The sequence below is a fragment of the Apteryx rowi genome, unplaced genomic scaffold (assembly GCF_003343035.1).
Source record: "Apteryx rowi isolate R43461 unplaced genomic scaffold, aptRow1 scaffold_715, whole genome shotgun sequence".
NCBI lineage: Eukaryota > Metazoa > Chordata > Aves > Apterygiformes > Apterygidae > Apteryx > Apteryx rowi.
The window spans coordinates 237,066-253,851 of record NW_020451000.1 but is presented as its reverse complement, the minus strand read 5'-3'; the positions used below and the strand labels follow the sequence as shown (position 1 = coordinate 253,851).

The 16,786-nt window shown below is 39.7% G+C and overlaps 1 protein-coding gene across 1 annotated transcript in view; it reads left to right on the top strand.

Annotated features, from left to right (window-relative positions):
- Nucleotides 1-815: 815 nt before the first annotated feature.
- Nucleotides 816-16,786, top strand: part of SNX4 (sorting nexin 4) — a 34,995-nt gene continuing 19,024 nt past the window's right edge. Inside the window, exons 1-4 of the mRNA XM_026087402.1 lie at nucleotides 816-931; nucleotides 11,611-11,749; nucleotides 11,828-11,977; nucleotides 13,474-13,521. Of these exons, the coding sequence (XP_025943187.1) occupies nucleotides 816-931; nucleotides 11,611-11,749; nucleotides 11,828-11,977; nucleotides 13,474-13,521 (453 nt within the window). The remainder of the gene's footprint in view (nucleotides 932-11,610; nucleotides 11,750-11,827; nucleotides 11,978-13,473; nucleotides 13,522-16,786) is intronic.

Sequence of the window (16,786 nt, the reverse complement as noted above, 5' to 3'; positions counted from 1 at the left end):
GGCCGTCCTCGGGGGGCTGCGGGCGCTGCCGCTTTCCCGGCTTCCTTCGTTTATTTAGCCATCCATTTATTTATTTACTCCTCGTTCTCTGTGGAATAAATAAATAAAACTCACGAATAAATCGCTCTCCCCGCCGAATTCCTGTGAAAAGTTTCCCCGGGTGCTGGCGCACTGCCCTGACAGGGGGCACGGCGTGCCTTGTGGGCTTCTCTCTGCCAGCGGGTTAAAGAAAAAATTGTATGTATTATATATATACACACATATATATGTGTGTGTGTGTATTTTATATATATATATATGTATAATTTGCCTCTTGGAGATAAAAGGTCTCCCTCTGGATATGGTGTCTTTGGGCTGTGTTCCCTTCCCTTTAAAAGGGGAATAATGGTTGCAGGCTTCTCAGGTGTGCTGAGGGTGAATTCACTGGTAGTGGGGAAGTGGTTGGGTAAAAAAGTGCTATTTAAAAAAACCCCACAAAAACCAGAAGTTAGTTCATTACCTGTAAGGAGAACTGTCTCTCTTTCTTTTTATTACTTTATTATATTATTTATTTACTTTCATTATTTTCTGTGCCTTCTCACCTAATGACAGTCTTTGGTATCTGAAAATGCTTATGTTTGACTTTGTTCCCCCCCCCAGATTTTTCTGTTTTCTTTTGCAAATGTGATATAGAACACGTGTAAAATTAAGCATCGTCAAAATTTCTGCCTGCCTTATGTGAACACTACTGGTGAGGGAATAGGGGTGGCAGGGTTAATAGCCTTTATCTTGCGTGGGTAACGTTACACAAATCTTTATTTTCCTCTTCTAAAAAGATGGAAGACTGTTTATCCAAAAAAATAGAAATCACCGTTTCGGAAGCGGAAAAACGGACTGGGAGAAATGCCATGAACATGCAAGAAACCTACACTGCTTACCTCATCGAGACAAGGTGGGTGACAAGAACTCGCTCTTTGTAGGCTTGGATGTGCTGTTCCAAATGCATTCTTGCTCCTCCCCTCATAAAAATATTCAGGTGCCRTTGGTGAGAAGATTTAGTTGGTTTATGATTTGTAATGTGCGCTCAATCTACACTGGAGGATCTCTTCTTGTGAAAACTTGGCGTCTGGTCTCCAGTTAAGTACTAATGCTAGTGTTGTGTAACCGTATACCATAACTCTGCACTTGGAGCTAGGAGGAAAAATGTGTGCCTGAAACATTGGTTATTTCTTGGASGTGTGCTGGATGAATTCATATATGCAGATATGAGGTTGTATGTGCAGGTTGTGTATCAGAGGTTGCACACTGTGGTCTAAAGTAATGGTTAGACATACTTGGTATCACAAGAAAGTAAAGAAATCTCATGATTGATGTAATGTGGACAAAACTTACTCTCTGGCAGTATTTGAAGCATACGTGATGCCCAGACCAAGCAAAACTCTGCGTAGATGTTCTAGGGTTAGGGTTAACTAACAGTTTTCTTCCTCCTAACTGGCTTAAATTTTCACTGGAGAATTTGCTGCTTCCAGTTTTCTTCCGTTTCTGTTAACAAATTTAGTATTACAAGTACGGCAAACACACTTGCTACACCAAAGCCAACTTGCAGTTTTAAGTGTTAAGTAGTGAGCAAAACTTTAAAATCTCTTTTTCAGGGAGGCTTTTTAAATCTGACTGTGTGAAATCCCGTTACATTACTGTTACTCCAGTTATGTAGGATCATGTTACTCAGCGGGAGCAAGAAGTTCCTAATCRGTCTTTATTAAGAGTTTTGTCTCGTGTTTTTGTATCAACAGTTTTAACTTCTGGGCCTTGCCTCGGGAATGGTGGGCTGTGCAGATGAAACTCTGAAACAMAGCAATTGCATTTGTTTAAAGTATAGCACTTTGCAATGCTCTGAAGAGTTTAAATTATAATGCTATCACATGTCTTCTAGCTACTAGTTAAAGGCTTCTTAACTTGTTTAACCAATTAAGTGACATACCGGTAATCATTTCACRCTGCCTGTGCTGCAGACCTACAGGGATGTGTTTATTGTATTTTGTTAAACTTCAAGAGTAAAATCCATTATAAGTACAGTGTGTTTTTCCAAATACTGTAACTCTTTGGCAGCTGCTGAGATGTCTTTTTAAAAAATTCTTTTACAGTTTATTAAAGATCRCATCTTCTCGCACAAAAGTAATACTACTTTTTCCTGTATTGGTGTTTCTCAATGAGAAGAGAGGGAAAATTGGAATGGTTTGTGCCTAGCTGTGATGTAAAGTGTACTCTGGGGACATCTTTACACAGCCCCAAAACATGCTGTCTGCATCTCCTCTCTCAGTCATGCTTATATTACTTTAAACTCCCTCCTGCTGGTCTTTCCCAGTGGTTCTCTCATAGTGGCATAGTACTTTGCAGCCCAGATTTCTTCCTTTCCTTAAGATTTATTTAATTCTGTGGTCAGTGAATACCAAGACTGATTACATGTTTGTCACAGAATTATTGAAAATGTGGGTTTGTCACATCTCTAGTAAAATAGGTTCCGTATACCTTTTGCTGAGAAGGCAAAATTTCTTGCATAAGTGTAACTGCTGGCTATTAAATGTGCTTCCCACTGAGCCTGTAGCTGTAGGTGGGCTTCACAGTAATTTGTCTGTGGGTAATAGGATACATTGTAGCTAAAGAATCAAACTCAATTTATAGTAATATAAAAGGAAGACCACTTAATAATAGTTGCATTACATTTACGTGAGCTGGGGTTCCACTGTTGCTGCTATCTAGGATTTAGTTACAATTTGAGTTGAAGAATTGCATGCAGCTTAGTGAATAAAAGACACAAGATGGATGCAATTACAACCATCATGTATTTGTTGCAGAACAGGAGCTGAGCACCTAAATCTTTAACATGTTGGTTTCATCAGCCCTGATGAAATTGTGTTTTCAAAATGCAAGCGATGGTGTTGCTTCCTTTTCAAAATAGAAAATAATTTTTAGTGTTCTGTCATTTCCATGCAGCTTCTTTGATCTCTTACTTTTCATCATCTTTTTTGTGATCATTACACCTTGACTTAGATTTCTTTCTTTGAGACAAAACAAACCTCACTGCTGTAGACCCCAGGGCTTCAGCAAATTCCAGGGTCGTGCTTCCTGAAAGCATCTCCTTTATTCTTGGTTTACACCTTTCTGCATTAGTTTGGTACATTTCTGTGGTGAGCTMTTTCCTTTCAATTAGTCCTGAAGTCAGTTTGCTTCACAGCTTCTGTTATACTGTGCTGATGTTTAAAAATAACTTAGCTCTTACATTCTGCCTGTGAGAACAGATGAGTGCTTCCACCTCTTTATGTGTGAAATGGCATTAAGGCAAATACTTTAATTTTAAGAACCCATATGTAACTAAATATTCCTTCTTGAGATGTAGGTGCTCAGCAAACTGCTTTCATATAAGGGAAAATGCAGATATCCAGCACCTCACTTAAATTCGGAGTTGCTTGATTTTTTTTTTTTTTTTTTTTTTTTTTTTTTTTTTTTTTTTTTAGAAATCTAGGCAGCTGTGTCTCCTACAAAACTCTGCTTGAAACTGCAGGAAGAACTGAGATAGTATAAAACCTAGAATTTGGCTCCTGGTCTTGTACCCTTCATTTTTCATGACAGGGCTGAAAACTAATCAGAATGCAGAACACTTCTAGAATTCCCCGCTGATGAGCTGCAGTTGCTTTTTGTTACAGGCAGCATGGAGATGCCTGCCTTTCTTCCCCSTTCTCCTTTAAAGTAAACAGTTTGTTTCATCGTACTAGGGCACTTCCATTGAATTAACTCCAATTTGGTCCTTGCTGGCTTTCAGATCGCTAGCCTAGACTTCCTGGTTGCATGGGCTGATAAACCTTTTTGTGAACATTTTTTTGGTTTTGCTCTTTAATGTGGCTTTAGGAAAAGTAACACACCTGGGTTGCATGATGGGGGACTACTTAATAGCAAGACTGCTGGTTTCCAGTCTTACTAGTCTGTACTTCCTTTAGCTGTAGGTTGACAGGTTGGCTGACTACATTTGCTTGTCACTCCCCCAGGATGGCTGGGGGAAGCTCCTAATCTTATTTCTGCTTTCAGCGTTTGGAAAGTTTTCCATTAGTTGGATTAGGACATGAGGAAGCGATACCTGCTTCTCGTTTAAGACCTTTGGTTGCCCATCCAAAATGTAAGGAGCTTTAAGGAAAGTTTCTATGAGGGAAATGAACCTGGAGTCAGCAGCCTGCCAGGTCTCAGTTCAGTGGTGCTAATGCTGCACTAGGGTGCTTCAGGAGTAAGCTTGAAAACCTTTGCTAAGTTTTCTTCAAGTTTCTTTTCCTAGCCTYATGTTCCATGTTAGGCTCTTAGCCTAGGTGTGCGTTCCCAGGGAGAAGCACAGAATGAGTGCCTGCAGAGGTGTGCAGTCTTCTAATAACACAGCAAAATGCAGTTTTTGGTACTGAGAGTCAGGAAGTTTTATCCGCCAAAGGAGATATTAGGAAAAAGGGAAGAAAATCTGTGAATTTGGCATGMGCTATAAATGGGGAAGAGGCAGGAGATGAAAGAAGAGGGAACATTGTAAAGCTTACTTTTCTGCTGGTTTTTACTTAATTTATATTTTATTATGAATCATCAGCCTGCCCAGTATATTTTAGTTTAAAATAGCAAGCTGTTTAGTTGACGCAGTATCCCAAAAAAAAAAAAAAAAGTCTGTGGATAATCTTCTGACAGGAAAGCTCTTTGTCATACAGCTTGCCAGGTAACTTTTGGTAACTTAAAAAGTGTATGGTCATTGATCTTTATATTCTTCTGTTTGTTCAAAGCCTAAATACAGAGACCTTTTTCTAGACAGCTAATAGAAAAAGTTGCCCAGCCCCCTTAAACTACATTCCTGTACACAGGGAGTGAACCTTGTCTGCTTTAGGGGAATGAAAGTGTCACTTGTCATACACTGGAAGGTCAAAGGCTTAAAGCTAACTTATTGCTTCTGCAATTGAAGAAGTGATTGCTTTTATAAGGAAATAAACCCAATGTACTTCCTTTCCTCCTCCTTTAATATTTTGCAGCCATTCCTCTTTTTATTGCATTAAGAATTGTTTAATGGCTCATTTAATATAATTAGTTTTAAATGGCAAATGGGAAGAGGTTAAGTAGATGGACTAAAGTTTTCACATTGGCACTTTGAATTAAGGTAAATGAATTTGGAGTAACATAATCTTCTAATCACTTATGATAACGTCAGTTATGAAGGTAAAGGCTGAAGGTTTCAGTTTTGTCTTCTAATTTTTTTTCAGGCAGGTTCATTCAATGAATAACGTGCATTGTTAAAACTGTACTTAGAGGGGAAACGCATGGTTTTCCTGTCTGAAGACTGTACAAGTATTATATTGTGTTTTTAAAACCAAAACAAATTGAGAAGTTTGACTGAATGTCAACAAGTGATTATAATCTTAATTGAAACTGGTCTGCAGCACTTGCATTTAATGGTGGAGTTCAGAATGTGGTCTAAAAAATTAGATGGTAATGAAGGTATTAAGTGTAATGAGTACCTCTGTGGATTTCTACTTCCTTTCGGGAATGGGCTTCCTGGGGAGAAGTGCTCTTGTAACTGGTGATATTTTATGGTCTCATAATGTAACCAGGTGGAGATGTTTTTTTGTGAGATTAAAGAAATGATTTCTGTCATCTTGCTTGCCTGTCCCAAATCCATCCATGCAGTTTCAACCTCTTTTTACTGTGTTTAAAAGGCAGTCATGTGGATACTGGCTCGTAACTGAGGGCGATACCGTGCTTTCCCACCGCGGCATTGCAAAGGACTTGCTGTTCTTTTCCTTTACCCATCTCCTCAGTGTTAGGTGGTCTAGAAGGCAGAATCTGATTTTTTTTTACTTTATCAAAGCCTGGGTGGGAGGGGGAGAGAAGAAGTAGGTATGCCTTCACAGTAGCAAAGAATTTTAAACTAGGATTAATAATTTTAAAACACATCTTAAGTAATTTATTCAAATGAGTTAACTCAAGTATAAAAAGCATAGCTTCTTTACTGGACGTTATGCAGCTGCACTCTCAATATGTTGTCTTTTTTCCCCCYGATTGCTAAAACTGAAGTTTCATGGCCTGTTGAAAAAATGAGTAGAGCGGGTGGTGCCGGCGGCAGAGGCAGCGGGGAATTCCCAGCATGGGCGAAGGAGCAGGGTGCAGTGATCGCGTGGGAGGCYCTCGCTCAGGTGCAGCTGTCCGGCCGCTGCTCCCTGCAGGGGAAAGTTAAGCAAAGAGGAACCRCAAAACTTCGTCCAGAGATTTCTCGGGATGAGTGTCTGTATTTTGCTGTCACTCTTTTTCCGTTTGCTTGTTTTCTGTTTCTCTTAACTGCTTTTCACCCAAAACAAGAACTATGTTATACAATGGTAAAAATTAAAAAGGCGACACATACACTTCTAAGGCAGTGAGAGTAAATATATTTTAGAATAAAGGAAATAAGTGTAATTTGAGAAGAGAAATAATGGTAGGCTTCTTAATACAGCATGTTGAGGGGTGTATTAGGTGCTGTTTAGTTCAAAAAAACCAAAACAAACTACACAGGTTTGGTCTTCAGGGTTCTTTAGTAGCAATTTAAGTTGCAACCTTCTCTTCAGGTTGTAAGATGAAGTTAGTATTTCTCTCATGAGGGTTTTAAAGCTCGATTAATTTAGGTTTAGGGCAGCCTAACCTACAGTCCCCAGATCTGCCGTTTTGGAACAAATTGATGGTAGGTCTTAGCCTGAGTCAAATTTCTTAAGTTTCTTCAGTGTGAGTAGTAGGGAAGTGGCGGTGAGAGGTATGAACCGCTCTGGCCAGCTGCTCCCTTCCCTCTCAGGTTCTTGAAGCCTCTCCTGGATGTAATATCTTCARGCAACAGGATGCCTGCATTCTTACTGTGTGATGGAAGTAGGTCGTTCAGACATATAGCTAGGCACCTTCAGAAARCTGGTCCTTCCCTGCTGAAGCACCACGCTCTTAGACAACCTCTTTAAAATTTTGTCTCCTGGTTAATTTTCTACTCCCCACTCCCCCCCTCCCCCCAGCATGAGTGAATTGAGGTGTTATTGCTCTTTTGGGTTTTTCTTTTTGGTTTAATAAGTGACATGTTCTTGTTAATTCAAGCAAATACACAGTTAAATGCACAATTAAGGCTCCAAATGAGCTTTCTTTGCTGCTTCTAGTTCATAGTGAACTCTGCCAAACAGTCATGAAGCATTAAGAGCCTAACTTGCATTAGAATAGCCTTCTGTCAGAAGGCTGTGGTCTCTTACAGGGACAGCTTACTGATACTAGCTGGCCTGAACCATTGCAAGCACTAAATGGACTGCTACACTATTAAAATACATAATGATCCTATTGGTATCTTGGTCTTCCTTCAATATTTGTAGGGTGCAATGGTAGCCTGGAAAACAAGTATGTTCTCTTCTAACCTGTAGTTTATACTACAGAAGTAGAGGGTATATGGTTCATCAAACAGACCTCAATCCATGAAGTCACTTTTAAATTTATAAATATATTCTTTATCTTCTTGGTTTCATTTTTTTCCCCTGTTTGTAACAGAAATATTTCCTATGTCTCTTGCCACGCTTATGGTATTAGAAATAATGACACTTCTTAAATGATAATGTGACTCTCCTGACTGCAGGAATTGAAGTTTTAAGAAAAATACTGATGAACTTCTACATGAGAAAGCTGATTTAGCAAAAATGGATGGATTAAGGCAGTTCAAACTATGGAAGACAAACTCCCTAACTTTATAYTACTTATTTATATTACTGTTATAGTATTTGGTATGAATGTGTTATATTAAGGCCACTCACAAGTGCATACTACCAAAATTCTGTAGTTCTTTTCTGAATAAGTGCCCTTGAAAAGGGGAGTGGGAATGTCTGGACCAGGTATTTCCTTGAAAGATATATTCCTATGCGGTCTTCTCTACGATGACCTCATTCATATCATGGGAGCTTGCAAGATCGTTCAGAGAATGATAAATGCAAGATAAGACTTGCACTGCATCGGCAACTGATTGGGTTACAGGCAGAAGAGAAAACTTGTACTGTAAGTGCACACAAAGTTGAAATGAAACAGCCAAATGAACTTTTCTAAACAACTAGTATTATGGAGGCAGAAAWCTGTATTTGAAGTTGCCTATGACAGTATAAACCTGTAGAATAAGTTAGTGGAGATGGAAAATAATTGCGGTCAGCAGTATTTTTTCCTTAAGGGCTCATACTGACAAGAATAAAAGTAAGAATGACTTTTTTAAAAATAAAGTGAACTTTCCTGCTTGGCATTTAGCTTTGGCGGTAACTTCTTAAGCCTCTGTAACTCTACGGTGTGTCTGGGATGTGTTAGGCTGCCATAAACAATCAGTGGTGTATGTACACTTAGCCTGTCCCTTAGTTATGAGGTAATGCAGAGAGCCTTAAGCTTCAGTTAAAACTTTTTTTTATTATTATTTTTTTTTTAGTAAAACTGTTTTTACAGAAAAAACTAAGCTAGAGAGAAGAGGTACTTAAACACAGCACCTGTACCAATCCCAGGGTTGCATTTGCTGTTGCCAGGAGATGTTATGCATAGGAATGACAAAGCCATTTAATAGTAGTGGACCAGATGCATCTCACAGATTTTTGCTTCCTCTCTTCCTTATTTAATAAAACGTCCATTGTATTACAGAGAGCTCTTTGTTCTAGGTCTCTAATGCTCCTGCCTTCAAAGTAAGGGTGGCTGCAGCCTGCTTCATTTTGGGCAATGTGTCCACCTAGCTCTGGGTGAGTCTCCAGGGTTTTCTTGCTGGGGCAGCAGCACCTGTGTCTGCCCCACAGGTGAGTCCCTGTGGGATGTGACTGGGTTTTCATGGGGATTCAGGACTACTTTTCCTCTTCTCCATATTCACATGTGCTTGTGCAGTATGCCCTCAGACAGGGTCCAYATGGATGTGTTTATGGTGGCAGTCTTGCTTAAGTGTCAGTAATAACCCATGCAGAGGTAGCACTCTTGGAACTTATGTTGCAAGTCAGTTGAACTAATTGATAGCTGCTGAAGTTGAAGATAGAAGTATTTCAGAATTAGAGATCTGTTTAATGAGAGAGACTGTCTTGAATGGCCAGATTATTTAAAAAATCCTGCTGGGAGTTTCTCCTTTAGGAGAGTCAGGTGTGTGCCTTTTGCTTTCAACAAAGCAATTAATCTTCTGGAGCATAGTAGCTTAATTCCTTATCTGTGTTAAATTTACCTCCAACTTGGTGGTAATGTGATCACTAGGTACACACTTTTAGCTGAAGTGTTCTTGAGATGTTTAAATTATGCAACATTCATGCAAAGAGGAATACTGTGCTGCCTGTCAGACCAGGGCTAAGCTAAGTGTACCCTCTTCCAAACAAACCATGGTTGCAGCTGCACCTTTATCTAAATACACTGTCATAGAGAGGAGTTCTTGGGATAAGTTTGCAGTGTGACTTAGTGACTGTCAGCAGTTTGCTGGCCTCTTCTACTTAAGTCAGTCTCGAACAGTTTTGGTCTGCAGCAGTTTGTGTTGAATCTTTATGCATGCATCCCTTTTCTCTTCCCTTTCTCCTTGTAAATTTTTCTCCTGCARCTTCAGTCACCTGGAATAAATGTCATTTTCTCAGAGCAGCTGTAGATATCCAGGAAAAGCTGTGCATTAATCATTTTAAAAGATTCTGATGAGGTAATTCTGTGTTATATTACTTCAACCTCAAGATATAACCACACTTTTTTTTTTTAAATCTAAACAAGAGGATATAGCAAGGTTGTTCCTGTCTAATGACAGATCAGATATGGATGGCATGGATGACAAAGCCGCCTTGTATTTTGTTTAAATGTATCACATRTGTGGGGATGCTCAAGGGCAGGGTTATTTGTTTTTTCAGTAAGGTTATTAGAAATCCAGCCTAGTAATTTAACAGCTTAAAATGTCAAATAATGTGCATATCATTTAGATGTCTTGAACTTTACTCCAGAAAGTTGTTATGAATTCAAGAGCTATGTAGCCTGAATCCTACTGAAAGAAATAACCTAGTATACTATGCTGCTGAGTACTGTATAAGTGTTTGTAGTTCATAATGGACTGTGTCCCGTCAGGACAAGAAGGACATGGACATACTGGAGCAAGTCCAGCAAAGGGCCTTGAAGATGATTAAGGCATTGGAGCATCTGTCAAAAGAGGAGAGGCTGAGAGAGCTGGAGCTGTTTAGCCTGGAGAAGACAAGGCTCRGGGGGGATCTTACCAGTGAGCATAAATACCTGATGGGTGGGAGTAAAGAAGACTGAGCTAGACTTTCCCAGTGATCCCGGAAACGGGATGAGAGGCAATGAACACAAATTGAAATAAAGGAAGCTCAATTTAAACAAACTTTTTTATGGTGAGGATGATCAAGCACTGGAGCAGGTTACCCATAGAGGTTGTAGAGTCTCCATCTTTGGAGATAGTCAAAACCCAACTGGATGCAGCTCTGAGCAACCTGCTCTGGTTGGCCCTGTTTTGAGCAGGAGGTCGGACTAGAGACCTCCAGAGGTCCCTTCTAACCTCAACTACTATTAGATAGTCTCATAACCTAGTTAATACTGTTCCACACAGATTTCAGTCRGTGCTTCCTGCATTAAGTGATTACTTAATGTGAGAGCTAAGGTAGACATAGATATCACTGGTTTCTTTTTAAGTGCCCCATCTGAAGCCTCTCCCCATGTGTATATTCTGGTATATGCCAATTGCCAAAAAGTAATACTGACCTGATGCTCAATTTAGGATATTGCAAAGTACTTATGTTGCTCTAAATGTCTTGTGTAGAGACTGTTACTTGTTTTTGTTTTTTTCTTCTCCAAGTGTTTTATCTTTTTATCCCAGAAAATTCCACAATTTCTCCTTTTACAATAACACAAGCTCTTTTAATCTCTTGATAGAAAATGTTTGACTTAGTATTCAACAAAATGTTCAGATGCATCACTTCTGTTGTACCTGCTTATCCTATCTTAGCTATTTTGTTAGACTACACATCCTTAGTCCTTGAACTTAAAAAGATACCACTTCAAATAAAAGGACTGGAAGTGCTTTGAAATTCACTATGCTTTCTAAAATTTCCTTTAAAAACTCTAATACTTTTAAGTTGTGTTTCTAATTGTTCTAGTTGTTGCATGCAGTCTAGTAAGTTTTGTGTCTAGACTGTTTTTATTGAATAGTAAGTTCCTTCTTGTAACACTCTGACTCCTTCAGCTGTTTGTGAAGTCATGCTGGCTAGCGGCCTAACACTGATCCAAGAGTAATATGTCTGATTCTGTAGTGATGTGAGCTAAACCACTTGTGTAACTATTTACTTGACAGTGACCTAATGTTTGCTTGTGGTGGGATGAGAATGCGTTGACTTTTTCTCTGTTCCTGGCACATGCAGAAATTTTGAGTGTTATCACACAAAACCTTTAAGGATTTTTCTTTTTTAAATTAAGTATATAGAAGATTAAGATATGAAATTATTTAAGTTTAGTTCAGATAGTAAGTTATGCAGTAACCATTACTGGCTAACTATTTTTAGACTCGTTATTACAATTGTACTGATGGCGTGAGGGAGAGGAAGGTAACTTAGTAATGCTCAAACTTGATGTTTTATCTTTCAGAGCTGTTGAGTCCCAGAATGAGGGACAGTGCTCCCCAGTGGACTCCTTGTGGCGGCGTTACAGTGAATTTGAATTGTTGAGGAATTATTTGTTAGTAATTTATCCACATATTGTTGTACCACCTTTGCCAGAAAAAAGGGTAAGGAAGCTGAGGCTGCGGCTTGCTCTGTCTTGTGTTTGTTATTTATTTACTATTAACACTCCTCTGTTTAAATAGGCTGACTTTGTTTGGCATAAGCTATCGGCAGATAATATGGATCCAGATTTTGTGGAAAGACGAAGAATTGGTTTGGAAAACTTCTTGTTACGTGTGGCTTCGCATCCTGTTCTTTGCCAGGACAACATCTTTTATTCATTTTTAACGCAGGTAAAGTGGCATGCTTTCTAAATGCATTCTTTTTAGTGATTATTTCTTTAAGATAAGTCTTTCTTCCTCTTCTTCCCTGCCAGTGACCTGTAGCTTGTTGTATGTGCAAGAGAAGGATGGACAACACCGGTAAATACAAGGTGGAAAAGGCTGCTCTGTCTAAATGCATCWAATAGCCCACTGCAGTTGTGCAGCTGGCTTTCCAGCGTACCGTTGATTTTTTTCCAGCCTAGTTGTAAGACTTCTAAGAGAGAGCTTCTGCCTCTCTGGAACAGCATTTTGAGAAATTTAATGTGAATTGGTTGGGAAAGCTTTCCTAGTGCTAAACCTGAAATAGTTAGCACACTATCCTGCTGGCTGCAGAGAGAGTACTGGCTTCCAACTTGCTTTTGGGCTGCACACAGTTTCTTTAGCTTTGTGATTTGAATCATGATCCATTCATACTTTATCCCAAAAGTTTTGATCCAGTTGTYAGACAAAGCATTGCATTCTGCAGGTGTCAGCTTTGGAAGATGCTGGGCATTTCTTTGTGTTCTAGGCTTTTACCAGAGATTCCCAAATAGCTAAGTGAGCAGATATGTTTATACTAGTGCAGTATAGTATGTGGATGAACCGATATGGGTCCTGAAAGCCATGGAGAAATGGCTGCTGTGTGTGAACAGGGTGAATGTTTGTGCACTGTAAACTGAGCRCATCAGAGTCGTTGCCCATATGTTCTTGTTTCCCTTCTAAATGTAAAGGTGGGAGTCATAATCTTCCCACTGCTTGAGTGAAACTGAACTTCTCTCGTTGCCTTATGCCTGCAGAGGGATGCCTATTGTTAGCCCAAGGAATTTTCCTGCAGAAGGGGAGGCTAACAGGATAAACTTGTTTCCTTCTAGRCTAATAGCTAGATTTGTCTGTGCATTCTTAAAATTGCTGTACAAAACTTTACACCCCCCCCCCAGCCAAGTTCCCTGCCTGTTAACTTACAGCACTCTGGGCTAACTTGTGAGAATAATTTGCTTCTGACTATTTAAAAGAAAGTTTTAAACCATTCTTTTATAAATATATAGTAGGAAGCAATTATCTTGACCACTTGAAAACAAGTTAACTAAGGCATTAGAACATTCTGCCTTGAGCYACAGATGTCCTTGGAGCTGCTGATAATCTAATAGTCAATAGATGACAATTACTCCTCTTTCTGGAGAGTAGAACTTGTGCTTTAGGCAAAGCTGTGACCTCCTCGGCTGATAGAAAGGGGCAATTGAGCCCACTGGCACATGGTGAAGAGGAGAAAGTTTCTGTGGGAGGCTAGTGTGTAAGCAGAACTCAATGATGTGTTTTTCTGAGCCCAGATTCTTCAAGTAAGATGGGGAGGATGAGTGAGACTGAACCCAGGTTTAGTGAAGAATCTGTTCTTCTTCCAGCTCTGATGTGGTTCTGATATGATGACTTGCAAAAGCTGTTGCACTCTTTGGTCACTCTAACAGTACCTTCTTTTTCTGTATTTTTAGGAAGGTGGATGGAAAGAAATGGTGAATGAGACTGGATTTCAGTTAAAGGTAATTACCATAAGTGTTTGTCTGGTGACTGCTGTGACACAGAAATACTCTTAGCAAATGTGTTTGAGGCTGTTTATGAAAGGCTGTTTGCCCTTAAAATGAGTAAAAGGCGTTACATATGTATGCTTAATAACTACAAAACCAGTGGTGGTGGTAGCATGTAATAGGTAAGACTTCAGCTGTTCAGTTCTGTAGCAGGTTTGTTAACCTGTGTGTATGTTGGATGCTGAGCCTTGTAATTCTAATAATAATGTAGAATTCTGATCTTTATAAGCTTTAAAGCTAATGAACTTGAGCTTTTAGCCATGCTTTCATACGCTGTCAGTTTAGGTTATTACCACTTTAAACACTGATGCCAAATTTAACCTGGGAAGATATAGAAGATGCCAAAAAAAGAAGCAAAGGTGTTTGAATTGTAGGACTTTTCTACTAGGATAGGCTGCTGAAAGGGACTAAGTGGGAGTTGGTGCCCCTTAGCTGTTTAACAAGAACATATCTTGAAGTAGTACTATCCACACTGACATCAGTGAGTTGGGGAGAAGGTGAACAGGTGGAAGACTTGCAGGAATACATGATCAAAGGYTGCATTTCTGTGCAAAACAAGAATCTCAGAAGCTGATAGACTGCTGGGCTGCATCTGGAAATATTACTGCGTGGGGACAAATCATTGTGCTTTGGTGTGAGCTTTTGTTTCATTGTAACCTGATCAACTCCTACGAAATCACAACTGAAAACTAGTTGGGTTATAAAGAAACCCTCTTTATTTTGAATAGTGAGAGCTGGAAAAAATCACCGGTGCCCTTATCCTCAGTGTCCAGGGGGCTTTGTTACTGACACTTAATGCTGATAACTTAAGTTGACGTTAATTCTCTCATCATGGTAGGGGATGCATCTTGGTAATATCTGTAATGCAAAAATGTGAAGCTATCAAGCTGACTGTATTTTCCTAGCCCTCATATTTTTATTTCAGTTACAAACATTTTGAACTCATAAGTGTGTTGTCAGTGTACGTTCAGGAGTGCACACTGTGTGTGTGAGTGAGAGAAGACTCTTGGCAGAATGCTGAGAATAATTGACTACCTGAAACCATATTGCAGGTCAAATGTGAGATGAGCTAAGTCCCGTTTTCCTTCTGGATTTGATTGTGTGTATGATTTCCCTTTTTACAGTTACTGTTTCCCAAAAGGAAAATAAGTTTTTGTAAAATCCTGGGGAAAAGCATCTTTCCTTTATTTGATGTCTGAAGTATAAAACCCTCAGGTTGTCTGGTTATTTAGCATTACACTGGAGGGCAAACCTGTATAAATGGTTCATTTCATGACTAAGACTAGAATCAGACCACTGGCTTATTAAGTGCTACTGCTATTTCTGCTGCTGATACATTAAAACAGGATGTGTCTTTTRTCCCAAAGGGTTTGAAGGAGGCTAACTTAACTTTAAACTAGGCATTAAAGTGGTATAGTTAAGCACATTACAATTGAATGTTGGTGTTGGAGGCTTTGTTTACTCTGTCAGCTCTATCATTAAATCATGCCTTTCCTCCTCCACCCCAACACTTAGTTTTATTCCTCAAATGGTTTGTCTCTTGAACCTTTCCTTTAGGAAGGAGAAATTAGTGGTAATTTCCCCCACGCACCTGGCAAATACCATCTTAGACTTCAGTGTTGGAACGACACCTTGAGAGGCATTTCTCTACCTTGTTTATAAGCCTTTACCCTGCTACTGAGCACAGAGCCAGTTTACTTTAGTGACTTAAATGATTATGGGATCGCAGCAAGGATTAACTGTCTGAAAGCTCCTTGACTGTATTTCATTTAGGGAATTCAACTCTCAAATGTTCATGCATGTTAGTCTTAAATCAAGTTGAAGGCTGGGCAGACATTTTTCTAACTTCATGACTTTGTATGGTGCAAATGCTCAAAAGTGGTGCATGGGAGTTACTGTGCCACTAATGGCAAGAAGGAAATAACCCTACTTAGACTATTGTACACTGGCAAAATCTTGATTGCTGCCTGACAGTGCTTTTATACTTACACATGGAATGGTCTGAAGGAAGAGCTCAGTATGTTTAAAAAAAAAAAAAATGGGGGGGGGGGCAGAAATGTGCCCTCATGCCTGAGCCTGTTGAATTTGACCCAAGCAACTTCAAAGGCTTTGCCTGCCATTTGAATATATAGTCTTGTAAAATAACTACCTGGGGGGTAGGAGGACTCTGATAATGTCAGCGTGACTGTGTGGCGTTTGTTCTGCAAGAGAATGTGAGGAGTACACGCAGGTGCATCTGAACTATCGGTAATCTAATTTGCAAGTATAACAACATGTGGAGATAGAGCAGTAAAGGTGTAAGTGTAGGCCATGCAGCACAGAGCCTGGGTCGGGAGTTGAAGTTACTGCAGTGTTTTGTGTTCTTGCGTGATCTTGATTGTGCTTCCCCATGCTGCGTCTGTCTTCCTTTTGCAAGATATCCTTAGAGGAGAGCTATGCTTAGCTGTGACACTGAACCGGTTTTCTTCCAATATCAGTCAGCCTTAGTCTTGCAGGTTTTATTCACTTACCTATCAGTTTGTGGGTTATTTTTGTCTTGGTTGGTTGCTGGAAGAAGGACAGCTATAGTTAGCAAGCTGCTGTTTTAATACAGGACCATGTTGGTGTAGAAAACTTCCATCGGTAGTTGTCATTCTAGTTGCAAGGATGAAACTGCTCTTCCATGAACTTATTTGCAGGGCACRTGGGACAGTATCCATGGAGGTGGTTCCAGGTGAAAGGAACTTGCCATTGCTATTCAAAAATGGATATTTTCTGCTCAGGGCCAGTGCAGTGGGAGGTGGAACAGCCTCAGACAGTGCCTGTCTCATCTGTAGAAGTTACTGAGAGGACCCTGAAGGAAGGACTCCATTCTTGCTCTGGGAGGACACGGTGTTCAGCTAGTTCACTGTAAAATTCAAAATAGCTCTTCAAACTCTGAGACGGCTGTAATGCTGCCTAAAATATTCCTGTGTCACATACTAGCCCTAACAACTACTGCTGAATTACCTTACTGCTAACAGTTACGGCACAGAAGTCATGCACAGTCCATTAGCTAAAACAGGGCACTGTAGCAGAGCTTGAACACATCACAAAATGTATTCTTTATTACTCTTTCACTGCAAAGAAAGATGTTTGAGCAGAAATAAGCTCTAGCCATTTGACCTCYGAGTTGGAGTTTTCATGTGGTACAGAGGAGACCTGAGTAAGCACTCTGGGGGAAAGACACTGTGCATAAGAT